Genomic DNA, 15,714 nt, shown 5'->3' on the forward strand with positions numbered 1-15,714 from the left:
AAAAAAATCAACATCCCCTGAAAATAAGACGTAGCACATCTTTGGGAGCAACTCCCCCCAGAGATTAGAATTGCCCCCACCCTCCTTGCCTTTCGTAAAGCTACTTAAAACCCACCTCTGCCACCAGGCATGGGGGAACTAAGATTCCTTTCCTCCCCAGGCCTTTACAATTGTATGCATGGTATGTTTGTATGTATGTTTGGTTTTTTATATTAAGGGGGTTTTAATTCGGTTTTAGTGTTGAATTATTATTGTACACTGTTTATGATTGCTGTTAGCCGCCCCGAGTTTTCGGAGAGGGGCGGCATATAAATCCAATAAATAAATAAATAAAAATTAATATAAGACATTGTCTTATTTTCAGGGAAACAGGGTAGTACTTCATCTTTCTCATTTGTGTTCCTGTCCACACATCTCTCCTACATTGCCATATTAGTTCCATTACTGCCAACACGAGCAATTCCTTTGCAGCTGTGAGTGTAGGCTATTGTCGATTATTGCAATGCTATGGCAAACCTATCTTGTCAATAAAGCATTTCATTATTCTGACATTTTTCAATCTAAAAGTTATACTCTCTGTGTATCTAGGGTAAAGGTTACTTACTTATTCAGCTCTTCTGTTGTTCTAGCTAGGAGCAAAATGTTAAACTCGCAATCATGTGCTCATATGGAATGCCTTCTGTGGATATGATAAGAACAAACCTACTCCTTTGATTAGCTTAAGGAAATATTTATTTATTTAAACTTCTGTTTATCTAAGGCAATTAAAACCCTTCTGTTTGTCTAAGGTTAAAAACTAATTAGATACTCCTCTGTTTATTTAATAATCATACCTTGACAGGATTTTGTCTGCATGTTATGTGTTACGTATTAACCATTTACATTGTGACTAGGTTAAGTGAAGAATTAATACTTTATATTTGTATAGACAGTGATAATTAACTGGTTCCGGGACGAGGTTGATAAGGTGAAAAGTTTGTAAGATGAAACAATGTTTCCCATAGGAATCAATGGAAAAGCGATGAATACGTGCAAGCCCAAAACTCACCCCTTTTGCCAGCCAAAGCACCCAGTTTTGTGCTGCTCGGATTCCCCTGAGGCTCTCCTCCATGGGAAACCCCACCTCCAGACTTCTGTGTTTTTGCGATGCTGCAGGGGAATCCCAGCAGGGAAATCCCAGCAGCGCAAAAACGGGTGCTTCGCTGGCAACGGAAGTCTGGAGGTGGGGTTTCCCAGCGAGGGGAGCCTCAGCGAAATCGCAGCATCGCAAAAACACAGAAGTCCGGAGGTGGAGTTTCCCATAGAGGGGAGCCTCAGGGGAATACCAGCAGCGCAAAAACAGGCGCTTCGCTGGCAACAGAAGTCTGGAGGTGGGGTTTCCCAGTGAGGGGAGCCTTCGGCTGGCAATGGAAGTCCAGAGGCAGGGCATCCCAGCGGTGGTGGCTCGGATTCGTAAGGTGAAAATAGTTCAGAAGAAGAGGCAAAAAAAATCTTAAACCCCGAGTTTGTATCTCGAAAAGTTCACATGACAAGGGGTCCGTAAGACGAGGTATCACTGCTACAAGAAACTTATTGTAAATAATAAACTTACAAGTCCAGAGGCAGAGTTTCAAATCATAAAGTTGCTCACTCAAAGATATTTCCTGGCCTGGACAAGCTTTGATTCAAGAAACCATGTCTCTGTGTTTGTGGTTTCTTTTTCTTTTTTTTAAATAGTTTATTTATTAAATTAATAAAAAAGGGAGGGGAGTATAAACGGGAAGCGAAAAAGGGTAGGGGGAAAGGATACAAAATCAAATAATTTAGGAAAATGATAGTATTATGCATAGTAATACATTAAAAAAATTGTATCAATAATGTATTTCTCAGACTATGTAAGTAAAAGATATCCTTATTGTTACCGTTTATATCTTATGTTATATTTGTAATTCATACATTTAATTTCCAATTTCTAATACGTATATACAGTATATACAGTGTTCCCTCGATTTTCGCGGGTTCAAACTTCGCGAAAAGTCTATACCACGGTTTTTCAAATATATTAATTAACAAATACTTTGCGGGTTTTTTCCCTATACCACGGTTTTTCCTGCCCGATGACGTCATATGTCATCATCAATGTTTCGTCTGCCTTTAATAAAAAAAATTTTAAATAAACTTTAATAAATTAACATGGTGAGTAATAATCTAAATGGTTGCTAAGGGAATGGGAAATTGCAATTTAGGGGCTTAAAGTGTTAAGGGAAGGCTTGGGATACTGTTCATAGCCAAAAATAGTGTATTTACTTCCGCATCTCTACTTTGCGGAAATTCAACTTTCGCGGGCGGTCTCGGAACGCATCCCTCGCGAAAATCGAGGGAACACTGTATTGGTTAGTAGAAAGTGATTTGTGAAAAGGAAAAATGAGTAAAGGAGAATAGAGGTAAGGAAAGATAGTGTATTGATATTCAACTGGAATAGTTAAGGAAATTTAAAGTTTATTTTAAAGAAGAAGTGATTAGGAAGTATTAGGGGGGGTAAACCTGCGTGTGATGCAGACGTTTTTAGCTGATACGACAGGGTATAGTAGGATGATAGGGGGTGTATATGTACAGTGTAATAAATGTATTCTTATGTGTAAAAAGGAAAAGGTGTGAGAATTGATATAGAAATTGATGAGTATTTGCGTTGATATGTTTCGTGATGCATAAGAGTTTCTATTTGGTTTAAAGACGAATAAAGGGAGATATGATATAAAATCTTTTTCAAATTGAATTTCAGTTTACAGTAGTCCCTCGCTATACCGCGCTTCACCTACTGCGGCTTCACTTCATCGCGGGTTTCTGAGGAAGCCGATCGGCAGATTTAAACAGCCCACTGAACTCGATCGGCAGGTTTTTCAAAAAAAAATAAATCTAAAATTGTAAATACTGTATTTAAATACTGTATCTAAAATAAATACTGTGTGGGAAGGGTTTATAAACACTTAGAATAATGAAAACTTACCAAACAATTACAATATAAATACTTAAATAAGTACTATCAGTAGATAAATTCCCCATCGCGGATTTCACCTATCGCGGCGAGGTCTGGAACGTAACACCAGCGATAGGTGAGGGACTACTGTAGTTGGTTTCTGCAAGCAGGAATGGGCTGCTCCTGCGCTAACCTTGGGTTTTTATCTCTTCATCAAATTTAGGGGAGTTCCAGGAAAGAAGTGTGGGGCCATAGTGATGTCCGCTGAAGAGCTCAGCAATTGTCGGGTGAGTGACTTGTTCTCTCCCTCATCCTGGAGGGAAAGTTAGGAAGACCTTCCCTCAGTCACTCAAGCCCTCATCACCTCGAGGCTGGACCACTGTAACGCTCTCTACATGGGGCTACCTTTGAAAAGTGTTCGGAAACTCCAGATTGTGCAGAATGCAGCTGCAAGAGCAATCATGGGCTTCCCTAAATATGCCCATGTTACTCCAACACTCCGTAGTCTGCATTGGTTGCCAATCAGTTTCCGGTCACAATTCAAAGTGTTGGTTATGACCTATAAACTCCATCATGGCATCAGACCAGAATATCTCCGGGACCGCCTTCTGCCGCACGAATCCCAGCGACCGGTTAGGTCCCACAGAGTCGGCCTTCTTCGGGTCCCGTCGACTACAATGTCATCTGGCGGGACCCAGGGAAAGAGCCTTCTCTGTGGGGGGCCCGACCCTCTGGAACCAGCTCCCCCCAGAGATCAGGATTTCCCCCACCCTCCCTGCCTTTCGTAAACTCCTTAAGACCCACCTCTGCCGTCAGGCATGGGGGAACTAAAACACCTCCCCCTTGCCCATGTTGTGTTGTTGATTGATTGACTGTGTGCCTGTTTTTTATATATATATTGGGATTGTTTTAGGAAATTACTAATTTTAAATTGTAATTAGATTGGTGGGCATTGGATTTTTATTATGTACTGTTTTTTATTATTGTTGCGAGCCGCCCCGAGTTTGCGGAGAGGGGCGGCATATAAATCCAATAAATCTAATCTAATCTCCCACCACCTCACGCATAGTGAGATATGAGTAAAAAAAGTGGGGCAGCCTCTCTAAGATGAACTACCAAAAAGGAGAAAATTTGTATCTCAGGCGTGAACTGAGGAGTCCTTGGTGCTCGAGTTTGTTGGTTGTTTCCCTGCAGATGTTACATTTCCCAAACAAGGTCACTTCGTCACTATTAGCACTGATGATATTATCTAGTTTGAGTAACGAAATGCCTGCAAGAAAATAACCAAGCTTAGAAGAGCAGCCAAGGTGAACTCTTTTACATGGATGTCCAATTAGAACGGGGACAAACAACAAGGAATCCTCAATCTGAGTATAGTATTGGCAGTTCTGTGTTAGCAAAAACTTCAAAAGAAAAGGATTTAGGGGCAGTGATTTCTGACAGTCTCAAAATGGGTGAATAGTGCAGTCAGGCAGTAGGGAAAGCAAGTAGGATGCTTGGCTGCATAGCTAGAGGTATAACAAGCAGGAAGAGGGAGATTATGGTCCCGCTATATAGAGTGCTGGTGAGACCACATTTGGAATACTGTGTTCAGTTCTGGAGACCTCACCTACAAAAAGATATTGACAAAATTGAACGGGTCCAAAGACGGGCTAAAAGAATGGTGGAAGGTCTTAAACATAAAACGTATCAGGAAAGACTTAATGAACTCAATCTGTATAGTCTGGAGGACAGAAGGAAAAGGGGGGACATGATTGAAACATTTAAATATATTAAAGGGTTAAATAAGGTCCAGGAGGGAAGTGTTTTTAATAGGAAAGTGAACACAAGAACAAGGGGACACAATCTGAAGTTAGTTGGGGGAAAGATCAAAAGCAACATGAGAAAATATTATTTTACTAAAAGAGTAGTAGATCCTTGGAACAAACTTCCAGCAGACGTGGTAGATAAATCCACAGTAACTGAATTTAAACATGCCTGGGATAAACATATATCCATCCTAAGATAAAATACAGAAAATAGTATAAGGGCAGACTAGATGGACCATGAGGTCTTTTTCTGCCGTCAGACTTCTATGTTTCTGTGTTTCTAACATTTGCTGAATTAAGGACCATAATTGACTTTTGAATGGCATGGTGAGAATTGCCAAAAAAACAGTGGAGGAAGATACCCAACTATAAATCTCACTATTCATGTAACTCAATATTCCATAGTGTAGATATACTGAAAATAAAATTACCTGCCGTATTTTTTTAAATGGCCAGATTTTTGGCGTTCTCTCTTCAAATCTCATGATTTTCAACCTCCCTTAGTCAAAAACTTTCAGGATTTCATGTGGGAACACTGAAATCTTAATAAGGCTTAGCAATATTTAAAGCATTTAAATTAAAGTTGAATTAATTGTGCCGTGTACTTCTGCCAGAATAATGGAAGGGACTGTGGATGTCTTCTCTAGTACCATTTCAGACAAATAGCTCTCTAGTCTGTTAAAACCCTCCAGTTATAGAGCATTCACAACTTCTGGAGGCAAGTCGTTCCACTGATTAATTGTTTGCATTATCAGAAAATGTCTCCTTAGTTCTCCTTTTGATTCATTTTCATCCATTGTTTCTTGTCCTGCCTTCAAAGTGCTTTGGAGACTAGGTTGACCTCCTCTTAGCAATAGCATTAGCATTTAGACTTATATACCTCTTCACAGTGCTTTACAGCCCTCTCTAAGCAGTTTTCAGAGAGTCAGCATATTGACCCCAACAATCTGGGTCCTCATTTTACCGACTGTTGTGGTTAGCTCTGGCCCAGCTCCTGCCCCAAGGAATGTGCGGGTGGATGTGGGGGAAACATCCACATGCTGCAGGTTTGTTTTGCTCCCGATGGAATCTGCCGACGAAGCCTCCTCTGACCAAGGAAGCGTGAGTGACAGGGAAGAGGGGAGTTTGGCAGACAGCCCAGGAGGAGATCAATCATCTGTATCATCCCTGGATTCTGAACAAGAATTAATGACACATCCACACATGCATAGAGTGATGGAGACAACAACTGAAGGATTATTACAAGAGAAAATGAGGCCACCTGTGGTTGGGTGGGGCTGGTGAAATTAGTGCTACAGATAAAAGTGCAGCTTGGTGTTTTAGTCTCATGGCAGTTTATCTGATTCATTGTTTCATCAAGATCGTGGTTTTTGTGCTGTTCAAGATTGTGTGTGGACTCTCTGGACTTTAGAATTGGACTCAATTTCCCAGTTATTGGGTGAGCAATTGGATTGCATTTAACCTGTGCCTTATGTGTACCAGAAAATCCCTTTGACATTTCAAAAGGGAGCTGTTTCTGTTTTTCTGTTTATAAAAACTTCTGGGTTTTCCTTTTATCGTGTGGTGTGTGTCTTCCTGGACTAATTACCCTGTAATTACAGGCGGTTGAAACATGCTGGCAGAACACCGACCTTGCGAGGTTGGAAGGCTGAGTCAACCTTGAGCCTACTGAGATTCGATCTGCCAAACTGCATGCAGCCGGTGATCAGCAGAAGCAGCTTGCAGTACTGTACTCTAACCCAGTGTTTCCCAACCTCGGCAACTTGAAGATATTTGGACTTCAACTCCCAGAATTCCACAGCCAGCATTCGCTGTCTGGGGAATTCTGGGAATTGAAGTCCAAATATCTTCAAGTGGCCAAGGTTGGGAAACACTGCTCTAACCACTGCAATACCAAGGCTCTATCCTCTTCTTCATGTCAGGCCCAGAGCAGCAAAAACTTTATTTAATATGCCCTCCATACCCCAAATTACTTTGCTAGTTTTTGGCACAAAGCCAAAAACCGAGGTATAGATTCAAGATCCAAATCAAATACGCGGACAGTTAATTTTATGCCATTATGGCAGGGAATACATTTCCCTACCCCCCAGTTCTGCTTTGCTTCCTGCTGCCTCAACATGGCTGTAAGAGAGAGAGATTGGGTGGGAAAGGAGAGACAGACAGACAGAGAGGGACGGAGGGAGGGAGATATAGGGATGGATGAGTGGAGAATAACTTCTTTAAATATGGAAAAATATGGAAGAGCTCATCTGTGGATGAGAATGTTTTCAATTCATTTCAGCCCTGAAACTCAGCCACTTGAACTACTTATCTTAAAAGGGCCATTATGAAATTTTGCCAGTAGCACTTTTGAATGGACGTTGATTCTCAGAGGTATAATAGACAAAAAACCTGGACTGACTCTAAAGAGAGCCCAGACCAGAGTTGCTGGATAACCATCTGTAAGCTATTCAGGTTGCTTGGGGGGGAAAAACATGAATGAATCATACAAAGGGGACATTTTTTTAGAAAATGCAATTAAATCAGAAATGACTCTTTTGTGTTTACATATATATTTTGAGTGTCCATTAAAAAAAATTTTTTTTTAAATGAAATGGTGGCCTTATTCTAGCAATTATGACAGGGATCTTGGAGTCTTAGTAGACAGACAGCTGCCAAAAAACCCAAACACAGTTCTAGGCTGCATTAAGAGAGGGAGAGAATCAAGATCACACGAAGTGTTAATACCACTTTATAAGGCCTTGGTAAAGCCACACTGCATTCAGTTTTGGTCACCACGATGTAAAAAGGATATTGAGACTCTAGAAAAAGTGCAGAGAAGAGCAACAAAGATGATTAGGGGACTGGAGGCTAAAACAAATGAAGAACGGTTGCGGGAACTGGGTATGTTTATTTTAATGAAAAGAAGGACTAAGGGAGACATGATAACAGTGTTCCAATATCTCAGGAGTTGCCACAAAGAAGAGGGAATCAGCCTATTCTCCAAAGCACCTGAGGTTAGTAGCAATGGGTGGAAACTAAACAAGGAGAAAAGCAACTTAAGACTAAGGACAAACTTCCTGACAGAACAATTAATCAGTGAAACAGCCTGCCTCCAGAAGTTGTGAATGCTCCAACCCTGGAAGTTTTTAAGAAGATGTTGCATAACCATCTGTCTGAAGTGATGTAGAGTTTCCTGCCTAAGCAGGGGGTTGGACTAGAAGACCTCCAAGGTCCCTTCCAACTCTGTTGTTGTTGTTATTTCAACAATACAACACAGCAAACTAGATCACTATGGTGATTTCATATTTCATCACCAGTCGGACGCTTCCCAAGCACCTAGGACTGTGTGATGTAGAGGCAAATTATGTGTGCCAATCCCAGTAAAGCAATTGACAGATGGAGATTTTGTCAATTCCAATGGTTTTCAAATGTCCGCTGAGATCCTTTGGCACTGCGCCCAGCATGCCGAGGACCACTGGGACCACTTTCACTGGCTTATGCCAAAGTCATTGCAGCTTGATGATGATGGTGATTATTATGATCATGATTATGATTATTATCATGATTATCATGATTGTTATGATTGTTATGATTGTTATGATTGTTATGATTGTTATGATTGTTATGATTGTTATGATTGTTATGATTGTTATGATTATTATTCTGATTGTTATTATTGTTGCTGTTATGATTGTCGTTGTTGTATTTTTTATTTTTATTATTATTGTTGTTGTTGTTGTTGGTAGTTTGCCACTCCTGTTGATCCTCCTTGCTTCCGCTTCCCTTTCTGATGTAGCCTTTCCTTTCCAGGACATTGTCACCATGCAGTTGTGTGCCAACAAGCTGGACAAGAAGGATTTCTTTGGCAAATCAGATCCCTTCCTTGTTTTCTACCGCAGCAACGAAGACGGCACGTACGCAAGAGACCCCCCTTTCGAGGCAACCAACTTCCCAGGCCTGATTCTGGGCTGTTACTTGAATGGCATGTAGCTGCCTTGATAGTGTCGTTAGGCCCTGGATTGTGTACACACACACATACACACACATACACACATGTGTCTGCTTCCAAGAGATGCTAGCCTTGCCTTTCTACTCTTCTCTGGCCATTCTTTTTGCTACTTAAAAAGAGATGAGAAGGATGGGTGAATGTTGATTCTCAAATGTGACCCCCCAACCCATGTCAGTAACCCCATTTTTCCCCGCACCAGTTTTCACTCAACTCTTTTTATTCTGAGATGGAGGAACAAGATTTGAGGGGAAAATATTCTCTATTTTACATGTCCCTAGCATGGAGGAATATGAGGACTATTCCTTGTTGTCATATGAGCAGAAAATAATTTTTTATTTATTTATTTTGTCCAACATACAATGAAGGTTACAGAGGATATACTCGTAGTAAAATACAGTGGTACCTTGGTTCTCGAACGCTTTGGTTCTCGTACATTTCGGATACTGAACAAAATTTTCGGCAAAAATTTGCTTCGGTACCTAAACAAAAATTCGAATACCGAACAGCCACAGAAAGTTTTGTTTATTATCTGAAATGCTACAAGATCTGAGGGGACGGGGTGAGACAGAATGGGAGTCGGAATCCAACACACCCATCCTGGCCGCCCACTAAACAGCCTCCCCGTCTCTAGTCTAAGCGCTCCAAGCTGTAGGAAGGGTGGGGGCGGCTGCAATACCAGCAGCTTCGGGGGGGGCCTCCTTTCCTCAGTGGTTCGTCTTATTCCCTTTAAGCAGCTACACCAACTTTCTCCTTCCCGACGACGGCAGCGGCTTTCCTTCGAGCAGCAGCAGCGCCGGGAACGTCAACGGCTTCCCTTTCTCATGTAACATTCCCGGCGCTGCTGCTGCTCGAAGGAAAGCCGTTGCCGCCGTCGGCGTCGCCACCGCCGGGAAGGAGAAAGTTGGTGTAGCTACCTACAGCTACAAGACGAACCACTGAGGAAAGGAGCCCTCCCCCGAAACTGCCGGTATTGCAGCTACCCCCACCCTTCCTACAGCTTGGAGTGCTTAGACTATAGAGCTCCTCAGATCTTTATCCCATAGGAAATAAAGGAAATAGGGGCTGGAAACCAATTAAACCCATTTCCATTATTTCCTATGGGATAAATTAATTCGGTACTCAACCAAATCGGTTCTCGACCACACTTCTGGAACGAATTGTGGTCGAGAACCGAGGTACCACTGTATATCAGAGAAAGAATAGAAGAGATATAGGAATAAAATATAGGAATAAAGATATAGGCTATAGGAATAAGATATAGGATTAAAATATATCAATGAAAGAATAGAGAAAGGATATAGGAATAGAAGAACAGATATGGGAGAGACAATACGACAGGGGATGGAAGGCAAATAATGGCGGTGTGTGTGTATGTGTGTGTGAGTTTAGTCCGTAGCTTAAGCCGAAACAACATGGCTCCCCTGCTCAACAGCTGAGGCATGTTTTTTGCCCTTTTACCCCTTCCTTGCTTCTGTATAGGATGCCATCTCAGCTTGCTTTCTTGTCCTTTCTAAAGGTCAGCTTCTATATTCACGGTACCCCAAAGTAGATTGGTTTATTTTATTCCCCAACCCATTTTAACCTTTGCCCCCAATACACACACCTGTATTTGGGATGGAAGAAGAGGGAGGGAGGGAGGGAAGCCGCCCCGGGTTCTTGGAGAAGGGTGGCATACAAATCTAATAAATAAATGAATAAAGGGATTTGCTTTTCACTTGATGTGTTCTGGGGCTGTGCAAGATGGTTACACGAGTGATTGCAGCTGGTGAGTCCTTTTCCTCAGCAGGCTTAGAGTGGAAAAGTCGGATTTTTCCATATGTGGCCAAAAAAAAAATCAGCTACGGTTATGGCCTTGCTTCAGTGGTAGAGGCAGAGAAGGCTATCCTGGTTGCTTAGCAACGGTAGCACTCAATGTCCATTTCTAGCTTGGCTCAGAAGTGGTTGGAGAGCACATTCCACATTTGTTCCCCGTCACATCAAGCTGATCTCCGTCCTTCTCCAACGAGTGGATGTTCCAATAAAGGATGTTGGGGAAGGAGGCCAACAGGCACGGTGTGCAGGGCCTGGGTTTGAGAGGCACAGATGGAAGGGGGGAATCGAGACGCTGCGGCTCTGAAATTCCCTCTCCAATTTCTGTGGCTTCGGAAACCCAAAAGAGCCTGTGCCAGTGGGCTCTTCTTGCAGATGGACAAGCTCTTCTGGTTGGTGGATGGATCAGCTTTCTTTAATCTGGAGGCCTGCAGATATTCTAGACCAGGGGTAGACAAAGATGGCTCTTCTGTGACTTGTGGACTTCAACTCCCAGAATTCCTCAGCCAATCATGCTAGCTCAGGAATTCTGGGAGTCGAAGTCCACATGTCATAGAAGAGCCAACTTTGCCCACCCCTGTTCTAGACCATTCCCAGAACTCTACAAGACTTGTGGACTTCAATTCCCAGAATTCCTCAGCCAATTACCTTGTGGAATTCTGGGAGATGAAGTCCACAAGTTTTAAAGCTACCAAGTGTAGAGGCCCCATTCTGGACTATAGTTTTTATCCTCTTGAACTAGCATGACAAAGTGTGTCCTCAACTGCAATGCAGTCCAACACCTCTAGAGGCCGCAATATGTTACTCCGCACCACCTCAAAGGTCACTATCTCTCCTGTCACGTTTGCTCTTTCCTCCTTTTGCCATGACTCCTCTCTGGTTCCAGGTTCACCATCTGCCACAAGACAGAGGTGGTGAAGAACAATCTGAATCCCGTGTGGCAGCCATTTTCCATTCCTGTCCGCTCCTTGTGCAATGGGGACTATGACAGGTTAGAGTTTATGTTTGTACTTGGGGCCTAAAGAGTTTATGTTTGTACTTGGGGCCTAAAGAGTTTATGTTTATGCTTGGGGCCTAAAGAGTTTATGTTTGTACTTGGGGCCTAAAGAGTTTATGTTTGTACTTGGGGCCTAAAGAGTTTATGTTTGTACTTGGGGCCTAAAGAGTTTATGTTTGTACTTGGGGCCTAAAGAGTTTATGTTTGTACTTGGGGCGTAAAGAGTTTATGTTTGTACTTGGGGCCTAAAGAGTTTATGTTTGTACTTGGGGCCTAAAGAGTTTATGTTTGTACTTGGGGCCTAAAGAGTTTATGTTTATGCTTGGGGCCTAAAGAGTTTATGTTTGTACTTGGGGCCTAAAGAGTTTATGTTTGTACTTGGGGCCTAAAGAGTTTATGTTTGTACTTGGGGCCTAAAGAGTTTATGTTTGTACTTGGGGCCTAAAGAGTTTATGTTTGTACTTGGGGCCTAAAGAGTTTATGTTTGTACTTGGGGCCTAAAGAGTTTATGTTTGTACTTGGGGCCTAAAGAGTTTATGTTTATACTTGGGGCCTAAAGAGTTTATGTTTGTACTTGGGGCCTAAAGAGTTTATGTTTATACTTGGGGCCTAAAGAGTTTATGTTTGTACTTGGGGCCTAAAGAGTTTATGTTTATACTTGGGGCCTAAAGGGTGGCAAAGCGCAGAGCACCCAAAATGTTAGAGGGGGAGAAATTTAAGTTGGATTTTTTAAAAAATATATATATATATATATTTTATTATTTTTCATTAGATAAACAAAGACAGACAACATGCAACATTCAAGGAGCTACCATTGCTCCGCTTATCATAGAAGTCTAACTAATACATAAAACCCCAAACCTAATTGTAATCAGATCGATTCAGAAATATAACACTCTCACTCTATATTCTTATTAAATTTAACTCTGTTATTTATATGTTATAAATTATATAACTTTAATTAATTTCCTTATCTATGAAATATAAAATACTTAAACTAATAATACAATATTAAAAGATAATAGATTAATATTAGTAATATTGCAAAAATACTCTATATTTTTGTTATTTTAAGCTATTACATTCTATTACTATCATGTTATTCAATTAATTAATTAATATTTACTTATTTAATATGACTAAAAAAAGGCAAAGAAAAAAAAGAACACACTCATTAATTTCTAAATATTCTTTCATCTATACATGCAATTAACCTTCTAATTAATAAATTCAAATAATTATAAATTCTTACTTATATAATTTTACCACTGTTTTTAAAATTCCACCATTTATATATTTAAGTTGGATTTTTTAATGCTGTTTCCAGGTCAAAAGGTCCTCTTGAATGTAGATTGCCCCAAGGCTATTAAAAACCATTGACGTACATGTAGTCCTCAATGTACGACCACAATTGAACCCCAAATTTATGTTGTCAAGTTAGAAATCTTTAAAAAAATAATCTCTATTAATTATTTACATTAAAAAATTCATAAATACCACAAAACAAACAGAAACAAAAAACAAAACACAACCTATACAAACATATAAATATAGTATTTCATAGTTACAATTATATATCTTAAACACTCAACAATTTACAAATTTGCCAACCTACCCGTTGACATTATTGCTACAGCTTTTTAAGTTTTATTTTATTTTATCAGCCTACTAGTTTTACATTACTTTGTTACCTAAATCTTAATCTTTATTAGGGTTCATGGCATCAGACCAGAATACTTTCGGGACCGCCTTCTGCCGCACGAATCCCAGCGACCAGTTAGGTCCCACAGAGTTGGCCTTCTCTGGGTCCCGTCGACTAAACAATGTCGTCTGGCGGGACCCAGGGGAAGAGCCTTCTTTGTGGCGGCCCCAACCCTCTGGAACCAGCTCCACCCGGAGATTAGGATTGCCCCCACCCTCCTTGCCTTTCGTAAACTTCTTAAAACCCACCTCTGCCGTCAGGCATGGGGGAAGTGAGATATCTTCCCCAGGCCTATATAGTTTATGTATGGTATGTTGTGTGTATGTTTTTTAAACTATGGGTTTTTAGTTTTTAAATATTACATATTAGATTTGTATTGTACATTGTTTTCTATTACTGCTGTGAGCCACCCCGAGTTTAGGGAGAGGGGCGACATACAAATTTAATTAAATAATAATAATAATAATAATAATAATAATAATAATAATAATAATAATAATTTTTTTTAAGTGAGTTTTTTTTACTTTTTTTGACGTATTTGTTAAGTGAATCCCTGAAGTTGCTAAATTAGTAACACGATTGTTAAATGAATCTGGCTTCCCCATTGATTTTAAAAGGTCACAAAAGGGGATCATAGGACCCCCTGCACACCTCAGCTGTTATAAACCTGAGTCAGTTGCTAAGCGCCTGAATGTCGATTGTGTGACTGTGGATGTAACAATTGTAAGGGTGAAAAATTGTCATAAGTCATTTTTTTCAGTGCCGTTGCAATTTCGAACCGTCACTAAACGAACTGTTGTAAGTCAAGGATTATTGATATAGGTGGAACATGCAGTACATACATGGGCCTCCCTGAGTCCATCAGGAATGGGCGGCTTATAAATCTAAAAAATAAATAAATAAAATAAATGTTTAATGGTATAAGGAAGATTGATATTTCCTGACATGTTTCTCAGTGAAAAGAAAGTTCTGTGTATTATGGACTGGTACTTAAAGGAATTTAATGAGTGTGGACATAAACTCTACAGCAGGGGTGTCAAACTCAAGGCCCGTGGCCTGGATCCGGCCTGGGGGTTGTTTAGATATGGCCCACAGGGTCACGCTGGAAACAGCAAAAGACTGGCCCACAGTAACTCTGCCAGTGAAAACGGAGCTTGGAAGGGCCTCCTGCAGCCTTCCCAAACTCTATTTTCACTGGCAGAGGGTTGCAGGAGGTTGTCACAGCCAGAAATGGAGTTTGGGAGCCCATTTTAGCTCAGCCCACCACAGGGGCCTCAGACATGAGTGACATTGAGTTGGCCATGGCCTCCCCCCGGCCCCCTGAGGTCAAACACAATCCTGATGTGGCCTTCAATGAAATTGAGTTTGACACCCCTGCTCTACAGCAGTGTTTTTCAACCAGTGTGCCGCGGCACACTAGTGTGCCGTGAGACGTGGTCAGGTGTGCCGTGAAGCTCAGAGAGAGAAAGAAAACAAGAGAGAGAGAAAGTAACAAAGGAAGAGAGCGAGAGAGAGAAAGAAAGAGAGAGAGAAAGAGAGAAAGAAAAAGCAAGAGAGAGAGAAAGCAAGCAAGTAAGAAAGAAAACAAGAGAGAGAGAAAGAAAAAGAGAGAAAGAAAGTGAGAGAGAAAAAGAAAGAGAATGAGAGAGGGAGAAAGAAAGAAAGCAAGAGAGAAAAAGAACAAGAGAGAGAAAGCAAGCAAGAGAGAGAAAGAAAGAAAGAAAAAAGAAAGAAAGAAAAAGAGAGAGGAGGGAGGGAAGTTGGGAGAGAGAAAGACAGAGGGAGGTAGGGAGGGAGAGAGAAAGAGAGCACAAAAGAGGAAGGAAGGAAGAGAAAGAAAGAGGGATGGAGAAAGAGAAAAAAGAGGAAGGGAGAGAAAGAGGGAGAGAGAGAGAAATAGAGCGAAAGGGAGGAAGAGAGAAAGAGAGAATTTTTTGTCCAAACTTTTTTTATCCCCCCCCCCCCATGTGCCCCATGGTTTTGTAAATGTAAAAAATGTGCCGCGGCTCAAAAAAAGGTTGAAAATCACTGCTCTGCAGTATATCCTTTTTTTCATCTGGGCTGCTGTTTTCCTAAGCTGAAATCCTTCTTTGGGAACTAATTTTCTCTTGTTATTTGTTACCTCTGTTCTAGGACCGTGAAAATCGACGTCTATGACTGGGACCGGGATGGCAGGTGAGAATATAGGCCCGTTTTTATAGACAACTTGGATTCCCATTCATGTGCTTCACAATTGGCTCCTGAGAAGCAGAGTTAATAGAACCATTTGGAAGTGAAATCTCAAGTCACAATCACAGTTGTGTGATCACTGAATGAAATATTGTTGGAAGCCCATCCTGTCCATGTGGTTTTCCCACTTGTTGTAGTGAAGGCTACAGTAGCTACAATGGGAAAGGATTCTGTATTGTTGTCAAAAAATTGAATAGCCACGGCAGAAGCAAAAAAAACAGT

The 15,714-nt window shown here is 41.0% G+C and overlaps 1 protein-coding gene across 1 annotated transcript in view; it reads left to right on the forward strand.

Moving 5' to 3' along the window:
• The first annotated feature begins 3,227 nt into the window (after positions 1–3,227).
• Positions 3,228–15,714, forward strand: part of LOC139158397 (copine-9) — a 38,659-nt gene continuing 26,172 nt past the window's right edge. The window contains exons 1-4 of the mRNA XM_070735706.1: positions 3,228–3,243; positions 8,557–8,660; positions 11,451–11,555; positions 15,397–15,438. Of these exons, the coding sequence (XP_070591807.1) occupies positions 8,569–8,660; positions 11,451–11,555; positions 15,397–15,438 (239 nt within the window). The 5' untranslated portion in view covers positions 3,228–3,243; positions 8,557–8,568. The remainder of the gene's footprint in view (positions 3,244–8,556; positions 8,661–11,450; positions 11,556–15,396; positions 15,439–15,714) is intronic.

The sequence above is a fragment of the Erythrolamprus reginae genome, chromosome 2 (genome assembly GCF_031021105.1).
Source record: "Erythrolamprus reginae isolate rEryReg1 chromosome 2, rEryReg1.hap1, whole genome shotgun sequence".
Taxonomy (NCBI): domain Eukaryota; kingdom Metazoa; phylum Chordata; class Lepidosauria; order Squamata; family Dipsadidae; genus Erythrolamprus; species Erythrolamprus reginae.